Source organism: Lepidochelys kempii, chromosome 11 (genome assembly GCF_965140265.1).
Source record: "Lepidochelys kempii isolate rLepKem1 chromosome 11, rLepKem1.hap2, whole genome shotgun sequence".
Classification (NCBI taxonomy): domain Eukaryota; kingdom Metazoa; phylum Chordata; order Testudines; family Cheloniidae; genus Lepidochelys; species Lepidochelys kempii.
In genome coordinates, this window is record NC_133266.1 from 32933740 (window position 1) to 32956214 (window position 22475).

The window sequence follows — 22475 nt, forward strand, 5'->3', positions numbered from 1 at the left end:
GGAAAGGAGCGGGAGAAGCTGCACTTAGCGGAGACGTGAGCTTCTCCCAGACAATGCTGGTGTTCGTCACTCAAGGAAAAGGAGCAGAGGCAGGAGATATAGTTCTTAAACCCCAGGACTCTGAGATTAGTTTCTCCCAAAACTCTAACAATACCAAAAACTCTGCATAATATCTTAACAGGTTCCAAAGAAGAAACATGGAGGTATCTGTGGACACATATGATTCCGACTCAGGCCACATGTCTATGAGAAGGAACTGGAGAGGCGCTGGTCCGCACTACCCAAGTTATACCCTAGGTTTGGAACACAAAGACGGCAACTGCGCAGGCGCAGACCAATGAACAGTAGTTGCTAGAAATCGATCACAGGCACATGGTGCACATGCATACCACATGTGGAATACACCTAGGGATCAGGGCTCAAAAAAGACTACACATATGCTAGCCCTGTCTACAAAGCCCAGTAATTGTAATCTGTGTACATAAAATCTGTAACTGATGTGCACAATTCAAAAGCATCAATCATGACACATTTGCTCTGCAATGGCAACATTTCACTCTATAAATTCCACACTTTATGTTCATGTGCATTTTACAGTGCTATCTGGCTTGTGCACATGGAATACTTGGTTCCTAACATTTATACAGTTCTTAAAATAGAAAGTGCTAAAAATGTGTCAGACTTATCTTTACCACATACTAACCCTAACTCACCTTAACTCAGGCACAAACACTGACAATACTTTTAATCTTAACCTTAAAACAAACACAAGCCTTACCAGTAACCCCAGCTGTAAGTGAAACTCTAACTCCAATCATAACTGTAAACCCAGCACTTATCTTTAACCTTTACACCTACACACTTTTATGGTCAGGTACACTGTAAGACAAGGCATGACAGAACATTGTAAGGTGGGAACAAGCTAGAATGAAGCCAAGAGTCTTGCTTGGCTTCAAAGGCCAAAGCGCGAGCAGAGACTCAGTCATCTGACAAAACATGCCTAAATCCAAACATTGGACACAAAAAAGCAGCATGTAGAAAACACGTATTTAGTGTCTGACATTGATTTAAATAGAAGAGATGTTGTCTTACTCTAGTTTCTTTTTATACATTATGCCACAGTTTCAGAAGACTGTTACTAACACATATTCCAGCATTAACAGGTTTTTTGGTTGGTAATACTGCACCACTGTTTTTACCCACGTTATCAATGAAAAGAACAGTTGTTTTGTGCATCTTTTTTATGCTGAAATTGGTAGTCGTTCATTACACTGGTGTTAGCATAGATTGGTTTTAGAATTAACTCTACTTCAAATTTGGTTTTAAAATAAAACTTAGAAAATGTGGTTCTGCATTCAAATTGTCCAGGTAATGGTCTTCTCCCATATCCTGAGAAACAGTATAATGATGAGGTATAAAACAGGTTACGTCAAACTGTTGCTGAAGGGGTCAGGAGGGATTTTCCTCCTCAATTAGTAGATAAATAATTATTTTGACTCACCTAGCACTTTTCAGTCATTGATCCCAGAATGCTTCACACTGGTGAGTAAGTATCCTTATCCTGATTTTACAGATGGGCCGACTAAGACACAGAGAAAGTGAATGAGTTAGCTAAGATCACATGAGTCAAACCAAAGTTGGGAGTAGAACCCAGGTGTGGCACCTCATTAATGCCAGTCTTGGGCTTAATACACTAATACTGCACCTGTCCCCAAATAGCACAGCATTAAATCACATCACTGTCTACGTTTTTCTTTTCCTCATCTTCCTCTGAACCACAAATGATTGGCTGATTATTGGCTTTGTGGACTGTCTGGTGGGCCAATCTGGCATCTTTTGCTATTAAGATATTTGCTTTATCAAAGGTACAATAGTAAATACCAACAATTATTGGATATCCAGCCTATTTTTTACAAGTGAAGGTCTAAAACAAATGGGATGACTTGGGCCCACAATCCAAAACAGCTGCAACATTTTGTGGCACCTTCACCGGCTTGAAAGAGGAGTTGGGTCCTTTGTTTATACATAGCCCTTCCCCCAGTGTTGAGACTTCCCCACTACTCCAGAAATGTATGATCATATTTGGAGATTCACATTCTTGTGCAGTCTGGGGCTCATTTAAACTTCATCAATCGCCATCAACAATATTATGAATATTCACTCTACCTTATCTGTTGCATTTTAACTCATCAGCCCAGGGAGGGATGCAAGACAATTTCAGCATTCTTGAGATGGCTCAGATGGTAATAACTTGAGTGCATCATCTCCAGTAGCTCTCAGTATTTTCGACACATAAGCACTAGCAGACTACTACGGACTAAAGAAAGAGAGAAGGACAAGGGTGGGAAGAAGTTAAAATAACCTGAAAGTAAATTTTCTACATTATGGTAGTTTAGCAATATTAGCAGAACTTGTTATGTCACTTAAAATATTAAAACAAAAACAAAAAATATGCACACCACTAGTACTAATTTCATGGCCAACCAATTCAGTTTCAAATAACTAGGTACTAAATAATGGGGGTACAAAAAATCAGGTCAGTATCTCAGGAGATCTGTTTGTTTAAAACAATAATACATTCAGTTAAATCAGTGCTGGCACTTGGCTTGATAACAGCAGATGTGTCTGTTTTGCAACTGCTGTATCAAATAGCAAAATAACTCCAGCATGTTAAGCAAATGGTTAAAAATCATTTATTCATTCCTAAATTTAATTTCTTTGCCTTTCTGTTTTTAAACTAGGTATTATTTAATGCATTTATACTCTTTTTTTTTTCCCTAACCATGCCGTATTTTAATTCTAGTGAGCCAAACGCTGATGTGAATGAGCCAGACTCTGGTTCGATGCCCACCCTGAAATACCTCCTTTCCCTCACCTGCCCCCCAATATACCAGCAATAGGGAATAAATATCTGTGTACTACACAACGCCCTCTATTTGATGCGGATGCAGAGGAAGAATTAGGACTTTTAAGTGGAGTGGGATGGGAAGATGCTGCTGTGGTGTCTACTATCCACTGACCAGTATGTTATTTTATACAGCCAAATAGTTGTGATTGTAAATGTAGATGGAAATTTTCAAAGGCACAAAGAGCAGATAGGTGCCCAAATCCCATTTATGCCCTTTAAAAAAAAAAACAAACCCCTTCATTATTGTCAGAGTGCCTACAATCTGTGAAGAGGCATTCTTCTCTCTATATTTTATATCAGAATAAATATATCACTTCAACTCTTCCCATAGAACCCTTCATTAAGATTAGCCCTTATTTCAGCCTTAAGGTTGCTAAACGGTGTGGAAAAAAATTCATGGAGAAAATGAGACTAAGACTGAATTTTTCTCCATATTCAGTTTGGGAACTTACTAGTACCTCATATAGTAACATACACTGCATTTTTCTCTTTTGTTCCTAGTAAATATGTAAGACACTTAAGTGTTACTTTTCAAAAGAGATCTGAATTACTTTTGATGCTTTCCTGGGATGTTTTTTATACACACTTCAAATTCAATCTATTCCATGGAGGGTTAACGAACAATTAACAAACTTGATCCTCCAGCTGTTTTTGGAGTCTAAATGCCATCCTCCTCCTGAATTCAATCAAGACCCACCAGAAATAAAAACATTAAAGAAATCACAGTATGCTGCAGGAATCTCTTGCGAAGTTTTGGTCTTTGCGCAACAAGTTTTGTTATTTTCTATGTAAGCTTTTTTTGGTTCCACATGTGGTAGTTTTATGTGAAACAATAAGACCTTTGCTTTAAAAACCACTAATTGTATCTAATACTTTATAGCATCAACATGCTTAGAAACGTATACTGATTAATTAATCGTTGCAATGCCCGGCCTCTCCTAAAGTGGTTAAATGTTAAGACGCCTGTGAAGTAGTTTTAGCCCTCTGGTTGCAGTTCTACTCCCATTTTACAGTTTGGGTAATTGAGATAGCAGGGTTAAGTGAGTTTTCTTAAGGCCACAGAGGAAATCATTGCCAGAGCGGGGATGAAAAAGCAGAACTCTCTGGCTTGTAGCCTGGTACCTAGCAGCTAGCACTTTTAGTTCTGTGATTGTCCCAAGTTGAATGTTGCTTTATCTGGGTGGTATAGATGCCTAGCCCCAAACAAAGCCCTCTTGGACCTCATCTCAGCATCCTTAATGAAGTGCTATTAGCCTCCATAATGAGCCTGGTGAGCCCCAGGTTATAGGACCCAGGAGAATTTCTCTCTCTCAGGTGTGGAGAGAATGTGGATCCCTGTAGACTGCACTTCAGGAAGGGGCCTACAAAGTGGGGGCAGCCACTACGCATAGGAGATTGGCACGGGAACTGGTCACCATTTTCCCAGGAGCTCAGAGAATCTGCTTAGGCTCACACTGGATAGTGAGCTCAGGCATGGTCTATGAGTTGGTTTATCTGGATATCTTGGCTAGAGACATTGGGAAGGCATCTGAGCCAGAATTATTTTTCTTGTGGTGATAGCCAAATCAACAAATAACATCTCTTTAAAGAAAGAGCATATTTTTCTTTAGTGCTTCAGAGGAGTCTGGTGCTTTGTGGTAGGGCCTATCCACTCCTTTCCATGGATTTATTGGATCATGTACAATACTGATATTTTCAAGATACTAAAATGATGAAATGACTATCAAGTGTCCAATTGCAAGTTTGTTTATGGCTTCTCTGTAAAAAATACAATGAAGAACAGACGTTCTCTCTTCTTGACTCACCATCTCACCTTCCATGAGGCTTATGTGTTGATTCCTAGTCTTCCTTAGCAATTTACATTTCTCCTATATCTTGTGAATGTTCTGTTTATTGTTCGTTTGCCTGTTTTTTGGCAGCTGTGGTGGGGATTGTGAAGGTTTTGTTGTCTATATACTTCCTTCCTGGCTTTCATTTTGGCCCCTTTCATGGTGCATTGGAGAGGTTTCCTGAATACCATTTTGGAGGAATTAAGGTCATGGAATGCCAGGTTTGTGTTTATAAAATACTTGTGCGGAATGACGGGTGGTGGGGAGAGAGCAGGATGGGAATAGTGCTTCATCAACAGAGAAAATATGTTGTGATTTCTTACACAGGCTCAACTGCAAGGGACATCCAGTGGGGTTTCTAGTCCGTTTCCCTGCAATGTTGCTGGAGTGATTTGATCATCCTGATACCATGGATATCCAATGTAACTGCATATTTCTACTGAGGGTGATTCTACAATTTATTTTGGTAGCTTGTCCTGCTGTCTGACTTTTCCTATGGTTATAAAGATTTCCCTGCTGCTTTTTCAATCAATTACTTCTTGTTCTGGTCTTCTTGACTAATAAGAATAATTGATCCCTGTTGTCTTTATAACACTGTGTTAGATAGTGATCTTAACTCCCCTTGGTTTTTGCTTTTTCTTGGCATTGTGCTACCTAGGAATGGGCTCAACTGAAATTAGGGTTTCTGCATAAGCGTCTGATCAAGCCTTGAAGCATCAAGCTTTTTGACACAATGCTGAAACAAATGTCAATGAAGCCTGAAGCTGCTGACTAGTGGACTCCACCTTTCCTTCAGTTTACAAATCATTATCTTTGTGCTGGCTTGCTCCCTACAGATCTGCAGCCAGAGGGGGTTCTCCAGGTGCAGATCTCCTACTTTCTGCCTGTAAGGGGTAAGGGAATCTCTCAGCTTGCTCCATGAGTGATGGGGGGAGGGAGAAGGAATGTTGGGCCAGGGAAAAGGGCTGTGCCTTTCTTTGACTATGTTGCTGGTAACTGCCAGATGGCAGAATGAGAGGCACTCTACTGGGCCCACTTCCACTGGAGCCTTTCCAGGTTGCTGCCTCAGAGCTGGGATTTGAAGAAACATCCTCAGGAGTTTTGAAAGGGTAATTTTTAATAGTCATTTCAAGATCCCCACCACATGTGGGTTTTTTTGGGTACTGGAGGGGATTTTCTCAGCTGCTCCTGAAGAAAATCTGTATAAAAAGGAAACCAATTACATGAGTGTTTTTTTGACTCAGAGATGACTGCTGTGTGTTGATACAATATAGTTCATTTTAGGCACAGCTGTCACACTCCATCAGTTGTCCTAATCATTGTGGAGGAGCTTAAAATGCCATTGCCTGAATGGCTGGACACTACTATTTGTGCACCGGCCTGCCTTACAGACATTAGTTTGTTAATTACAGCTTTAATAGGCCTGATTCTCCTCTCCTTTAAAATGCTATATGTCACTGAAGTTAAAGGACTTACACTGGTGCAAATAGAAGAAGAATCAGGCCTAATATTTTTACAGGCTTAGGCACGCCAGTGTAACCTCAACTCAAAAATGGCTGCTACATGTGGATACAATATAGGTGCCATGTTGGTAGCAATGTCACACACTAAAGGAAAAGCCAGGGCTCCATTTAATCTCTGACTCTCTTTACCCATTAAGAAAGGTTGGGAGAGTATTATGCATGCAGCTACCCTACTTTTTCTGCAGAAAGAAGATCCAGGATGTTTCTACATGATTGGATCAGGAGTAGGAGGTGAGGGGGGTGAAGAGAGACCTTATTCCTCTGTGCAACCATCCAGGAGCAGGGCACAGTCTAACCGTCATAAATTTGAAGATTTGTCGTATTTACCATTTAATTTTTGTTCCAGTTGGAACTGTTTAGAAGCCAGTTTATTTTATTTGTTAAAATTATATTGGAGACCTATTCAGTAGGTTGAGAGGTTGCCTTTTTTTTTTTTATTTAAAGAGCTTGTCAAAATTAGCAGCTGCCTAATGAAAAATAACATGCATTAGTAACCCAAATACAAAGTAGTAGTAAAGGAGGGATTTTTGTTTCTCACTACTTGGGCCTTCTTGGATACGTATATATGTTAGAATGGATATTACAGAAATAAGACATGATCACCTGTAAGCGATCCAGTCTGATGGAATGCTTACTTTTCCTTAACCATTACTACTGGTCACTCCATTACAGAAGCATCAGGAAGTTACAGAAGAGTTAAGACATAGGAAAAAAATCCAAGAATATCAAAAGTGAGTCTCTAATTTAAAGCGAGGTAATACTCTATAGTGTCTTTTAACCCTCTCCCTCATTTTAATTAAGTATTTAGGATCTGAATCTAGACTGAAGTCAATGTCTGCTTAAAGTCAGTGGAAACTGAGGGTGTTCAGCATGTCCAAGGCTCAGTTCCTTATGAATAAGCCATGAGGAAGGATAAAATCTGCCTTCACTAGTGACACTGAGAACTAAAACAAACATTTTTCATTTCAAACATAAAGCCTTGATAAAGAAGATATTGTGCCGAGAGTCAACAAGTAAAAGTCAGACAGCAAAAATTTTGAGGTCGAAGGTGGATGTTCCGGTTGATACCAGAGAGAAGGGAATCTAAAATCGGATCTTTTCAATCCAAAATGGACATTCTGATACAATTTTGCTTCTCAACATTTTCAAATTATTTTGTTTTCATTCCAGTTTGGAACAAAAACAAATTCTGAAACTTTGGAAGTTGTCACAAAATGAAATTGTCATCCTGCTGCTGATTCGAATTATAAATTAAATTGATATATGAACAAACATCATCCTAAGGGGTCAATTCTGCACCCACTAAAATCAGTGGCAAATACTTGCATTAACTTCAAAAGGAGTAGGAGCTGACCCTGTACAATTCCTTATAGGCAATACCCTATCTGTTTAACTTCTAAGACCAGTTAACTTTAAATGAGTTGGCTGCTCTTATGTATACCACTGCCATCTACTGGCTAGAGTAAGACCCGCCTATGTGTTTGTAATCATGGTTAGATTCCGATCTCACTGTTTTACAATGAGATTACTCCTGATTTATAGTGATGTAAAGGAGGTCAGAATCAGGCCGCAAGTTTCATGGGGCTGGCCTATAAAGTTAGTTATACTATCCCCAATACTACTAACTGCTAATGGAGGTTTCACTGTGGCTCAGGAAGAGACCTGTGTTTTTTGAGCACAAGGTTGAGAGTCTTGTTGCTGAAGGTGGAAAATCCAACAGCGTAAGGCTGGGGGAAGATGGAAGTTGCGCAGGAGTGAAAAGCAACCACAGCTTCCCCTCTGGCTGAGGTCCCATTGACAGCGCATCTCAAGAAAGTGTTACGAATTACACCTGGTAGGACACGCACACCAGTGCTACGAATTACACCTGGTAGGACACGCACACCAGTGCTACGAATTACACCTGGTAGGACACGCACACCAGTGCTGCGAATTACACCTGACAGGACACGCACACCAGTGCTGCGAATTATACCTGATAGGTCATGCACAGTTCGAATCTAGGCTGAGGCACAGAAACAAAGTCCACAACTGCAGAGTTCCCAAAAGACACTAAGTTTATTACGCTCGAGCGTGGTGCCCCCCTGCTAGCCAGGAGGGGACCCTGAATGCAAATTATACAAAGGTTATATACCTTTTAGCAAAGCATGTTGCCCTCGTGCATCGGAAACCTTAGCCAATAAACAAACCCTTGTCTTATCTACCACCTATCCCTGCTTGGTGCATTCCTCGTGCTATACCAGTATGTTAATTACACAGCATGGTCCTAAAGCTATGCATCAGTAACTTTTATTATCAGGATGGGAGGCCTCACATCAAGGCCAAGAGACAGGGAGTTAGAGACTGACAAAAACCAGATACTGGGAGTCAAGGCAGGCTGGAGACAAGGAGGAGGATTTTCACAGGGATTCAATATCTAAGGATTACTCCTCCTGGTGTATGATGTGCTGGCATTTAAACAATGGTGGGCCCCAAACCAAAATGGAGTCACATGTGCTAACTTTTCCTTAACAAAAGCGATGTGGCCAGGGTGGTTAGAGATGCACGGATGCTGTGCATTGGAGGCCCCAAAGGAATTAAGTCTGCCTTCAGTCACGAAAGTCTAAAAACAGCACGGTAGAAGAAAATTGCCTACCCTCTTTCCCTCCAAGGGGATGGGCTGGCAGAGCAAAGTGCAATGTATACCTTCCTGCACCAGCGCTGGTGAATCCACACAAGGACAAGGAATGAGTTCGTTGCTGGTGAAATAGGTGTGATTTAATTGCAGTCAGTGTTTTGTGCCTGCTTCTGTCAGTGGTGAATTTGGTTCAAACACAATTTTAATATAGGAAAGATTGAGGAAAAAACTACAGAAGAGCATTATTTTTTTTTGTACACTATTTTAATTTTCCAACTGAAATAATAGTGAAACAAATTGCCAATATGGTCAATATTGGTATGAATCAGAATGAAAATGTGTTCACCAAATTTTCGGATTAGGAATAATACAAAACGCCTGCGATCCAGAAAAAGCCAGTTAGAGGAATGGAAACAGAAGTTCAGAACAAGGATGAACAGAAAACACAATCAACACTTATAGTCCTGGGTTAGTGTGAACTATAATTATGAGAATTAGGTGGTGTAACAGTAATTCCTTATGTAAGAGAAAAGTAAAGGAAGTTCTTACCATAACTTGAGTGAAACTGATTATAATCAGTTTCTTTATACAGACACTGACTAAAAAAAAAATACGATCAAAGCAAGGTGCTTAGTTTGTTGCAGAAACCCGTCCCCCCCCACCCCGAAACAAGTGTGTCATCTCAAAGTTTAATCTTTAACAGATAACTTGGAGTAACTCTTGTTATTATATTAACAATGTGAAGAAGTCAAAGTCTGTACACCATGGCAAGTTTTAAGTCTTTAAATTTAACAATAAGGTAGGAATGGTGGACTGAACTGGTCAATTCTGACACACCCAATTTTTTCCCCATATTGTTATATTTGCAAAACAAACAAACAAACCAAATAAAAAACTAACCCCTCCCCAACCAACCAAAAAAACCCTAAACAAAACAGGCAAGCAAACCAACCAAGAATGGCTCTATTTCTCCACATGCTGGAAATCTACATGGGGTATTCCGATGTCTGAAAAATGATACTAGTGTAATTCTCTTTGTACAAAACTGGGTATTGAGCAAAAGATTCTTGTAGTAATGTGATTATGTTTTAAGTTTCCTGAAATCAGGGCAAAAATGTAATGTTAATTATGGCCAGATTTTGCCTCCTGTGTAAAATAAAATGCAACAAACAACAACAAAATACACAGAAGGAACAAAGCTAAGTGAAAAATCTCTGCTGCCTTCAGGCCATAGGGTTTCTGTTTAATTGTCCCATGTAGTATGATAGGTTTTGCAGGTCCTGAGATCTCTGAGCCTATCCTGAGGATCTTCAGGCAACTGGAGAATTCTAGGTTCTCTCACAAGGGAAAGACTCACCATGATTCTCCTTGGGCTGATCATTTAACAACACTGTATTGAATCAAAATCAAATTAGAACAGGTTTCCATCCCAGGGCCTGATCTGTACCACTGAAGTCAATGGAAGCAGGATTGAGCCCTGTGTACTTGAATCTGTAAGAACAGAAGAGGCAAGCATTGTGGTTTTTGCATCATCATGGATTGTTCAAAGAGTATCACTCTCTATCCCATAGCAAAGCTTCAAAGGAAACCTGTTCTTAATCAGCAAACCCATTTTCCACAGGGGTTTCCAGAAATGGAGTGCAAACCTACCCGAGTTAATGCTGATGGGCTGATGCTGTGAATTCCATATGTTTCCTGGTTCTAACCCCTCTCTGCCCATTTGTGCTCCCTAAAAATCTGCAGAGGCCTTATTGCAGAGAATTCACACAGAGAAGCTGCCACAGGAGCAGAGGGAAGGGACAAACAGCTGCTACTTAGGCTTCACTCCCCTTCTTTTTGACAGATATTTGCTCCTTTGAATGGTTTTTCCACTCTTCATTTTGTCCATTGCAAAAAACTGAGGTGTGATCTGGTCCTAGGTAGTAACTAGTTCATAAAATGAACTATTCTGTAGAGTTTCTTTGTGTTATCTGTATTAAATGCAACTATTCTGGTCCTTCTTGCACCATTAATTTTCACTGTTTCTCTCAAAATCAGAAATGAGGATGCTTTCTTCCACAGCTGAATCTTCAGAGTTCGTTTGTGAATAATATGGATTTCTGAACCATCGTACTCTACTGAAGAGACTGCTGTTCTGTTTGTACAGGCACCACAGAAATGTAGAAACAGCAGCCACCATCACCAATGTCAGCATTACAGCTAGAGCCATGATCCCACGGTGTGATGCTAAAATGAAAGAAGCAGAAGAAAAGTTCTATAACAATGAAAGAAAGTCATGTCATAAAAATAGATGCAGAAAATGTTTTAGCTTCAGTATTTCTGATAAAAATATAAATGTATCACATAGTAGAATTTACCTTTTACAGTTTGCACTGTTGCAAAGATATCTGAAACAGAATCCAAAGTTAGCATGAAAATTATTCAGACAACTTATAAAAGTTAATGTATATGCTTTATTGTAAAGTTGCTACTTGTGGGGGAGGGGACATAATTTATAACAATAATGGGCCATCCCTGATTTAACTTTATTGATGTCAACGGGAGTTACAGCCCACTGGGATAAATATGGCCTGATGCATCATTTTAAATTCCTTCACTTACCAAAGTGCATGTGAGATAAGCACAGTCTAAATATGAAGGAGTTAAAGTTCAGGAATGCTCTGTTATGGTTTGATCTGCTTCTGCAGAAGTAACTGGATTTTTGCTATGGGTTTCAATGGAAGCAGGATTGGGCCGCTACTGGGTGAGGGTGTCAGGCTCTAATACTTTTAAGTCTTTTTTATTCATACAGTGGAAAGATGGTCTTTTGGTTAAGGAATGAGCCTAGGAATAAAAAGATCTGAATTCTATTTCTGGTTCTCCCAAAAATTTCCTGGGTGACTGTGGCCAAGTCCTTCTCTATAGGGGGGAAATAACATTTATATACCTCTAGGGGAATTGTGAGGTTAAATTGATCAATATTTGTGAAGCACATACTATACTACTGAGTGCCATAGAAAAATCTATGCATAAATACTTGGACACAACTTTCAGTCATCCATTTGATCTATATAAGAACTGTAGCAGTGTAGAAATCAAAGGTCTAATTTTTCTATTTGCCACCTGCTTTATGAGTCAGCTGTTTCATAAAGAGAAAACTTAGAAGATTCTACTACTTTCCCCAAAATATATTTGGTACAATTTAATGTTGGGACACTTTTATTTTTATTGGGGGGGAGGGGGCACAAGAAAACCTTGCAAAATTATCACAAAACTTTAACATTCCCATCACATCAGCCTTGGTAATTGTGAAAAAGGTAGTGATATTTACACACACACACAAAAAAGAAAGAAAGAAATTCTCACCCTGGACAAGTAGGGGAGCACCATTACACAGGCCTGGTTTAAGACTAACTAGCAGGGCTAATGCTGATTTTAGTGCTCTTGGGTGGGCCGGCAAAACCATTTTTTCATGTAATGATTCCTGTCCCCTGTGACTATAGAGTAGCACAACGTGTCAGGCCAGACTTGGTACTTTGGGGAGGATCAGTGAGATAATTCTTTAGGATGCCCTATATTTCATTTCATATAAAAAAAGGAGAGGGAGAATCTCTTATTGTACAAATGGAAACTATTGTCTGTGCAGTTTCCAACACTCTAAAGTGTTTCAAAGAACAATTTCTCGAATAAGTTAAGAGTTTGGGGGGTACTGGAGGCTTTTGTGCATACTCTGGTGAACTTTAGCACTTATATAGGAGCACTGTACAATCTACTAAAGAAGTGGCATAAAGTAAGTAAGTGAAGTAATTATTAAATATCCCCATTTTATAGGGGGAAGACAGACAGGTTAAGTTACTTGACCATGGCCACAGTGGGAGTCAGAACTAGGATTAGAGTAAGGGAGCTTGCTTCTGTTCAGTCCACTATCCTAGGCTGTCCTTCACACTATTTAGCAAGCTGCTCTTGTGGCTGGCGGCCACACAGGCTGCTCAGCAGAGGAGCGGACTCAGCAGTCTGAAAAGCAGCTACAGCAGCTCTAGCACCATTAGTAGCAGCGCCCATTGTTCCCTGCAACTACAAACTGGTCTGCATCCCCATCAAAATAAGGTGACCACAACTAAGGATTTTATGGGTCCTACAGGCCAATTTTGAATGGCATTAGGGAGAACCAGAAATAAAGAATGATCTTTAGGGAAAAAAATCAGTGATAAAATTGCAACCTTTGAAGTTAGTTCACTTCTTCAAAGCTATGTCCATGAATAAAAAGGGACAAAAATTATCTATAAAAAATGAAATATCCTTTATATTTATAGACTACCAAAATCAAGCGAGGCCTGTGGCTACAGGCTTCATGAATGCAAAGTCCAGTTGTGAAGAGGATTGCAGACATATGGGAAACTGAAGGTGCAATGGCATTAAAGGCCATTAACTGAACACCATTTCAGAGGAAGCCTAAAGTAAAGAAAAGGGGAAACCAGGGGAATATAAAACAATGTTATAAAGAGATGGTTATTTTGTTTCACATAAACACATACCTGTATCCATTTTACATACAAATCCCTTTTTCTCTCTGCATGGAGATAATTGCCATACTCCATCTGTAGTCCTCAAAGCAACACAAAAATTCCCTTTGAGATGATCCAAGTCAGGCTCCCTGATGCCCCAGTTTGAATAATTTAAGGGAGAACCATCAAGCCATGCTACTGTGTCATCTAAGGGCAAAAATATTTAAACACTATGAGGTCTGTGTAATGTGTGTTTAAATACATGCTGAACAGGAAAGAATGAGGAGAGGACAACTGGATAGGGGGATTCTGGAGAGCCAGCTCCCCAAAAATATGGGCAAAATTATCTTCTCTGATATGCACTGCAGGAGCTTCTTTTGTTCCCTCCATCTCCAATTCAGGAAAGCATTCCTATTCAGGAAACCACTTGCATATCTCCTGAATATCGATGGACTTTAGCACATTCTTCTGTGTTTTCCTAAATCAGAGCCTCAGAGAGGTAGCCTACCTGCCAGGAGCAGACTGCATATGGGCCCAGCATTGAGAAACCTGTTTCTCACAACAAAAACAGTGCCATCCATTATGAGCCGTTAAGGTGTGGGCAATGAAACAGGATGTCTCTCTGTGCTGTGGAGTAGAGAGGTTGGTGATGTGGAGGAGGAGGGAATCTGTTCTGCAGTAACCAGCCATCCTGCCCCGGAAAGGAATAAGGGTATTATCTTTTCTGTGAGCCAGCCATTATAGTGGGACACAAGCCAGAATGTTCCAACTGAATGGTCATAGCTTTAACAGCTACAGAGATAGAACTTTGTATTTCAGGTGCACCCTAAACTGACAAAGACATCTGAGATAAACAAGTTGAGTGTTCTGGTAAGTGGTTGTCAACGCTAAACTAAGAACTGTACCATCATATTAATGTATTCCATTACTTACTGTTCGCAACAAACTGAATGTTCAACCAAATCCTTTGGACAGAAGAACCAAAAGGGTGCAATTCTTCCAGAACAAAAGCATTTTCATCTTCATCTTTAATAGTTAAAAGATTAGATCCTGCAGATGAAACATATATACCAAGTTTCTTCATTGTTGATCACGTTCAGAACATAATTAAACTCTATTCACCTAGCCTTACACAGTGGGAAATCTACTCCTCCAGCTGTAATCGCAATTCACTCTTCTCAAGATAACTAATGTAACCCCATGCTCAGGATGTCCCTACACCTCTGACTGCCAGAAGCTGGGACTGGATGACAGGGGATGGATCACTCGATAATTGCCCTGTTCTGTTCATTTGCTGTGAAGCATCTGGCACTGGCCATTGTTGTAAGACAGGATACTGGACTAGATGGACCATTGGTCTGACCTAGTATGGCCGTTCTTATTTTTCAGTGGAGCCTTAGGAAGTTAGTTTTCCAATACCCAAAGCAATTCAGTAGGCGTGGGCACCTAACTCTCTTAGGCACCTTTGAAAATTCCAGCCTCTCTCTTTAAACAAAATATTTTTGTTTCATTCTCACACACCACATGGAAGTTACATTTCCCACACATGGGCTTTTGCTACAGAAGAAACAACACCTGTTGCATGGTGTCAAAACTTAATATTGTGCTTCAAAAGTTCAACATTATGCATAGTTATGTTAGGGATTTTAAGTTATGGTTACACTACATAACTTCTAAATTTACAATGCAGGTATAAATTTGAAACTGTCAGACTGTTATGAAACTAATCACAGGATCTTTACAGTAATCTGAAGAGAAAAATAATTGAATTTTATACAAATGCAACAAAAACTTTTATCATGCTGTATTGTAGAACATTTGTTAGTTGTTTTAGTTAGCTACAATATCATCATCTTCACTCCCATATAAAACAGGCCACTATTTAAATAAGTTATTTAAAATGTTCAGAAGAATACACGACATTTTACAGCTGTAAAGATAACTAATAACAGATTACCTTGCTTTTTGCAAAATTCATATGCTGTATCAAAACTTGTACTCTCGAAAACTGTGGAAAACCTGTAGCAATTGCTTCTAAATTTTATCCAGGTGACATTTTTTTCTGAGCATAAGCCTCTGTATTCAATTAATTTCTTTTCTGTGACAGAAATAACATTGTAGGTTTAATGGAGTAACACAATATTAAGAAACATCCCACAAATCATTTTAGAATAACACTAGCAATAATTTTACACTTGAGAAGCGTACATGTAAACTGGTAATTTTTTTACTGTATTATGGCATGGAAAAATCTTTCTTTATTGTAAAAATTATAGTGAAAAATGGACACTTGACTCATCCACAGTTTAGATCTATTTTTTTCTCTTTTTTTGCATAAAGCTAAATTGAAGTAAGCTATTCCTAAACCCAAATAAGATAAATTACGGAATACAGCCATATAATAAATACAATCATTCTGACTGATCCTGCTGCCTTTCCTCACCCTAGATGCCATCTGGTGAGAAAGTAGCTCAATATATATTTTTTAAAATGGACAATAGATCTCATGCTACTCCCATTGAAGCCAATAGGAGTTCAATGGCAGCGTTTGGATAGGGTAATGTGGTCCTGTGTTGAAGGAATATTTAAAGGACACTGCTTAGCACTGCAAAGGACTCAGCAGAGACAGTACTTTTAATTCAATTAAAAACTGTTAGTTACTTTTGTATAACCACTTTTGAGGCACCATTTTAAGTATATCACCAGTGTTGTTAAATATGTCCTCCTTGTTTTCTAGGCAGTGCAATATCATTTATGATTCAAGAGAATGAAAACAGGATCTCGGTATTTGGTCTTATTCGAAACCCCCCTCACACAGTAAATTGCCTGGAACTCTCTCTACCTCAGGGCTAAGACATCCATGGAAGGATTTTAAACTGTGAGCCAGGAAATCTAGACAAGAGTCTACTCATTTCTAACTGATGACCACCAAATCATCCATGCTCAGTGAATTTTATTAAAGTGTATTATACTTCATGCTAAATCTAGTCTTAATCCAAGAAACCTAACATTTCTCATTTGTTTTTTCCAGTTACAAGAAGGTGTTTTCCTCTCTCCCATTGGCCTGAACCCAAAGTCCAGGTTTGTTTTTTTAATTTAGTTTCACACCAACTTTTAGGCACCTAAAGACCACTGGGATTCACAAAGCCTGAGTTAAGCCCCTATACAATGAATGGGGAGAAAACTGGCACCTAAGAATGGGATTCACAAAAGCCAACATACTAGGTGGCTACTCATCTCAGCAAGCCAATGGATGCCAAGGTGTGCTAAGGCCTGCCCCTCTAATGGAGTTAGGGGTCTAAGTGTGGGCTGCAGGGAGGTGCCTCCACCTGCTTCAGATTCTCAGTCATGGGGCCAGAGAGATCGTGAGTATGAGAATGACTCTGTGGCCTGGTAGTTAGAGCACTCACTTGGGAGGTAGGAGGCCCATGACCCCGTCCCCTTGAGCCACAATGGAACAGCTTCAACAGGAGAGACTGGGAACATCACATCAGAATATTCAATAGCTTAATGCTCAGAACAAGCTCCCAAAAGACAGGAGATTGCTGTTCACATCCCTTCTCCTCCTCAGGGGTCTCCCACATCCCAATGGTCTACAGCAGTGCTGCTCACTTTGTGTGAGCTGGCCTACGGCGGCTTAATCCGATAGATAAGCTCTGAGCACGTTGACTAGATCAGGCCTTCAGGTAAGTTATGCAGAGGAACTCCTATCTTCCTCCAGTTAGTGCATGACTCTGGGGCTTAGGCATCTGGGACATCTGACATGGGGTGTCATGCACATGCATAGAGACAGAAGAGTAGGTGCCTAGGGAACTTTTACTGCAGTAATTTAAGCACCCAGTGAGTTTGGTGGCACCTGAGCAGGAGTTTGTGAATCCCAGTAGGGCCTGATTCTGGGATTTAGTCACCTAAAGCAGTTTTCAGGGTAACAGCCGTGTTAGTCTGTATTTGCAAAAAGAAAAGGAGTACTTATGGCACCTTGTGGCACTCCGATGAAGTGAGCTGTAGCTCACGAAAGCTTATGCTCAAATAAATTGGTTAGTCTCTAAGGTGCCACAAGTACTCCTAAAGCAGTTTACGTCCTTTTGTGAATCTAGCCCTAAATACTTATATATTTTATAATAATCAGTAGTCAACTGTGAACCAACATACTTCTGTTCACATTCTTCCATAGACAATGTGTAAAACTAAATTTCTTGAGATTTAATATAAAACTAACCCATGACTTACCAGTTGGCACATGGCAAACTGCTCCTTGTAGAAGTCTTTCACAGGTAGCACTTTTCCACTGCCCATTAATATCAATATAAACACAGCTGCCCAGTGACTGTGACTCCTCGTCTCCCCAAAAGGTAAACAAAGACTTGGTACCATCTGACCACTCAAAGTTAAGCCCATTCTGCCAAAATAAATTCAGGATTATTTCTCTTTATGTGTTACTGTCACATAAGTGGCTTCTTCTTTGATATCCTTTCCATGGGCTGGCAAATCTGGCTTTTCCTCCTCCAAGGCAGGGCCCTAACTAAATGATGCAGACACATTCCCAAGGACCATTACTATGTAATTCTGCAAGATCCTTTCTACTACAGTTCCTGGCCAATGGGAGCTGCGGAGCCAGCACTCAGGGCAGGGGCAGCACACAGAGCTGCCTACCTGCGCCTCCACCTAGAAACAACAGGGACAGGTTGCCGCTTGTGGGGAGCCACTGAGGTGAGCACCCTCCAGATCTAGGACCCTGAAACCTCTCCCACTCCCCAACCCCCTACCCCAAGCACCCTCCCATATCCAAACTCCCTCCCAGATCCTGTGCCCCAACTCCCAGCCCTGCAACCCAACTCCCTCCCTCTTGGTTAACCGGAATTTTTCACTTACCAGTACCCCCCATTCCCCCAACATGCTGGATAAAAAAGCTTTTACTGTACTAACTGAACCACTGTGGCAGCTGACCATGAATAAAGTAGTTATCTGGAGCATAAGTATACCAAGATTGAAGCCAAAGCCACTTCAGTGGTCAGCTTAGAAAAGGCTTTTCGCCTGTGAGTGTTCTTCTCTCTGCCTTTAAACTCCTTTTCAGTGCTGGGACTCTAGCATCACACCAGCATCACATCCTGCAGTGCTGACACCACACGGATTACAATTTACTTGTATGTTGTGTTACAACTAGAGATAAGCCCAAGCCATATACTTGAGTTTTGCTTCAGGATCCGAACTTCTCCCAAGTACAGGGGTATTCAGCTTGAGGTTTTTGCTGCAAGCTCATCTCTATTTACAAATGCACCAATTTCAAGTGAATACACATTTCCTTTTTTTTTTTTCTTTTTTTTATAGCTTGTTACCTTGTTACTATACAAACTAATCTACAGTATCATATTCATATGCACAGACTCCATTACGTACATCTGAGGTAGATAGTCCAATCCAGTGGGCATATCCTAGTCTGTTTACAATGACCGTGAGGAAGGCTTGGTGATAATGGTCCGTAACGCTGACCAATTCAGTTCCATTTGCCATGCAGGTTTTTAAAGCAGCAAACCAAGTCATATTCCCATGTATTAGTTTATACGTTCTGTTTCCATATTCTAAAGTATCTGGTACTGGATACATCTCAGATGCATCTATGGCATGTCTGGACGTATCTGCGACAAACAGAAAGAAAAAGACAAAATATCCAGTATTTTTAGTATCAAACATTTTCCTTTAACAGACAATATTTAATAAATTAACAGTTCTCAAAGCCGAATGACTATCCTTGAAAACAAATGTAAAAATCCCAAATCTGTTAGTTCTTCTAGAAGCATCCCTGAGACCATGTCAACACAACAAACAAACATACACACGACTCTTGTTTGAAATCACAGCAAGGCCAAAGATTGAATTTGTGTGGAAAATGAATGGATTCAGTACACAGAGAGGAAGGCTTTCTATCAACTCTCAAACTTTGAATTTCAACAAGAATTCAAATGGGAACTAATGCCAGTGGGCCTCAATCCCAGGGTAAGTACCCATAAAGTATGCACCAGCTCAGTGATGCTTTTGAGTGTAACCTTAGAGGGTCTCATTACACACCTGTTTAATGGGATCTCCTTGATCTCCCACTGGACTGAGGAGCTGCAGTAATCCAAAGGTTTACTTATCTGCTTATCATGCTAATAAAAGCCTGGTTTTGAATTGTAAAAAATACATATTTTGCAGAGTGAGTAATGTACATATCCAACTGTGAGGTCTTTTCAAGGAGAGAAAATTGTGCATGAACAATCTCAGAGTCAAAGATTAATCTAAATAGTACAAAGACTAAGGGATGCCTTCAGAAATTAGCTGTAAAGAGCTAATGCTAATGTGACGGGTTGGATCACAGAACCCCCCTGGGGCTGCCAACTGATGTGCCAAGACTACTTCTGCCCCTGCTTTCCCTGCCAGCTTAGGACTCCAGCACCCTGTCTTGTTAAGCCAGACATGCCAGTCTGCTCCAGCACAGACCCAGGGTCTGAACCACGTGCCCCAAAGCTGCAGACTTAACTGAACGCAGCTTAAGAAGTGTTCCTGTCTTTAACACTCAGATACTCAACTCCCAATGGGGTCCAAACCCCAAATAAATCCGTTTTACCCGGTATAAAGCTTCTACAGGGTAAACTCATAAATTGTTCACCCTCTATAACACTGATAGAGAGAGATGCACAGCTCTTTGCCCCCCCCAACCCCCCGGTATTAATACATACTCTGGGTTAATTAATAAGTAAAAAGTGATTTTATTAAATATAGAAAGTAGGATTTAAGTGGTTCCAAGTAGTAACAGGCAGAACAAAGTGAATTACCAAGCAAAATAAAATAAAACATGCAAGTCTAAGTCTAGTACAGTAATAAAACTGAATACAGATAAAATCTCACCCTCAGAGATGTTTCAATAAGTTTCTTTCACAGACTGGATGCCGTCCTAGTAAGGGCACAATCCTTTCCCCTGGTACAGTCCTTGTTCCAGCTCAGGTGATAGCTAGAGGATTTCTCATGATGACTGCCCCCTTTGTTCTGTTCCACCCACTTATATATCTTTTGCATAAGGCGGGAATCCTTTGTCCCTCTGGGTTCCCACCCCTCCTTCTCAATGGAAAAGCACCAGGTTAAAGATGGATTCCAGTTCAGGTGACATGATCACATGTCACTGTAAGACTTCATTACCCACTTGCCAGCATACAGGTATACAGGAAGACTTACAAGCAAAACAGAAAGAAAAGGAGTACTTGTGGCACCTTAGAGACTAACAAATTTGTTTGAACATAAGCCCTAGTGAGCCACAGCCCACTTCATTGGATATAAAATCTCCCCGCTGTGTTTTCCGCTGCATGCATCCAATGAAGTGGGCTGTGGCTCACGAAGGCTTATGCTCAGATAAATCTGTTAGTCTCTAAGGTGCCACAAGTACTCCTTTTCTTTTTGCGGATACAGACTAACACGGCTGCTACTCTGAAACCTGTCATTAATATGCTGTGTTTCTGTGTGACATCCCCAGGCAGATTAGCATCATCAGTGCCTAGCCTGTTTGATGGCCCATCAAGGGTCATTAACTGTACAATGAACCCATTGAAAGGAACCAGTGAATATACCTTATGAGTCAGCAAGGCATTTGGTATCCTGATGGACAGGATTCTAAGGCTTTTCCATACCATGTGCTGGGCACCTTGTGTTTGGGAAAAAGGAAGTACAAGCCTCATGGCAAAACAATATAAAGGGCAGCTGCATCATCTCCATTTTGTCTTCATTCCTGCTTCTTCCCTCTGGAGTAACTTTTCTACAATCGAAGCTCTGAACAAAGAACTAAATGACCCATCCCAAGAGGAAAAGCTATGTGTAGCCTTAAAGTTTGTCTCTTTCACCAAGAGAAGTTGGTTCAATAAAAGATATTATCTCAGCCACCTTGTCTCTATAATAAAATTAACATGGAACATATTAAATGGATTAAAAGCTGGCTAAATGATAGGTCTCAAAAAGTAATTGTAAATGGGGAATCAAACGGGAGTGTTTCTAATGGGGTCCCAAAGGGATCGTTCTAGGCCCTATGGTATTTAACATTTTTATTAATGACCTGGAAGAAAACAAAAATCATCACTGATAAAATTTGCAGATGACACAAAAATTGAGGAAGTATTGAATAATGAAGAGGGCAGGTCACTGATACAGAGTGATCTGGATCTCTTGGTAAGCTGGGTGCAAGCAAACAATGTGTATTTTAATATGGCTAAATGTAAACATATACATCTAGGAACAAAGTATATAGGGCATAACTTACACAATGGGGGAATCTCTTCTGGAAAGCTGTAACTCCGAAAAAGATTTGGGGTTCAGGGACGATAATCACCTGAACATGAGCTCTCAGTACAACACTGTGGCCAAAAGGGCTAATGCGATCCTTGGATGCATAAATGAGAATCCCAAGTAGGAGCAGAGAGGTAATTTTACCTCTGGATTTGGCACTGGTGTGACTGCTGCTGGAAAACTGCATCCAGTTCCTCAATTCAAGAAGAATGTTGCTAAATTGGAGTGGATTTAAAGAGCCACAAGAATGATTAAAGGCTTAGACAACATGCTTTATAGATAGTGATTTACTCAAGGAACTCAATCTATTTAGCTTAACAAAGAGACAGTTAAGGGGCAACTTGATTAGAATCTATAAATACCTACATGAGGAACAAATATTTAGTAGTGGGGTCTTCAGTCTAGCAGAGAAAGGTACAACATGATCTAATAGCTGGAAGTCGAAGCTAGACAACTTCAGACTGGAAATAAGATGCAGAACCTTAACAGCGAATAATTAACCACAGGAACAATTTACCACGGGTTGTGGTGGATTCTCCACCACTGCCAATTTTTAAATCAAGATGGGATGTTTTTCTAAAAGATATGCTCTAGGAATTATTTTGCCTGCATTATACAGAAGGTCAGACTAGAAGACTACAATGGTCCCTGCTGGCCTTGTAATCTATGGAAAAAGCCCAACTATATTAGGTCTTCTAGTCTATCTTCCTCTCTGTGTGGACTGTTCTCTACAGTACTTTTTCCTGAAGTTTTCTATAATCCAGTTTTACAGGTCGCATACTGAATCTCATTGTCAGTAGTTTTTTC

General features: G+C 40.2%; 1 protein-coding gene across 2 annotated transcripts in view; it reads right to left on the bottom strand.

Moving 5' to 3' along the window:
* Positions 1-9532: 9532 nt before the first annotated feature.
* Positions 9533-22475, bottom strand: part of PLA2R1 (phospholipase A2 receptor 1) — a 72574-nt gene continuing 59631 nt past the window's right edge. The window contains exons 24-30 of one of the 2 annotated variants that reach the window (XM_073305599.1): positions 18759-18997; positions 17592-17760; positions 15319-15459; positions 14295-14411; positions 13392-13568; positions 11235-11264; positions 9533-11103 (exon numbers count right to left, since the gene is read on the bottom strand). In XM_073305599.1, coding sequence (XP_073161700.1) covers positions 10886-11103; positions 11235-11264; positions 13392-13568; positions 14295-14411; positions 15319-15459; positions 17592-17760; positions 18759-18997 — 1091 coding nt within the window. In that variant the 3' untranslated portion in view covers positions 9533-10885. The other variant, XM_073305600.1, reaches the window with a different exon arrangement.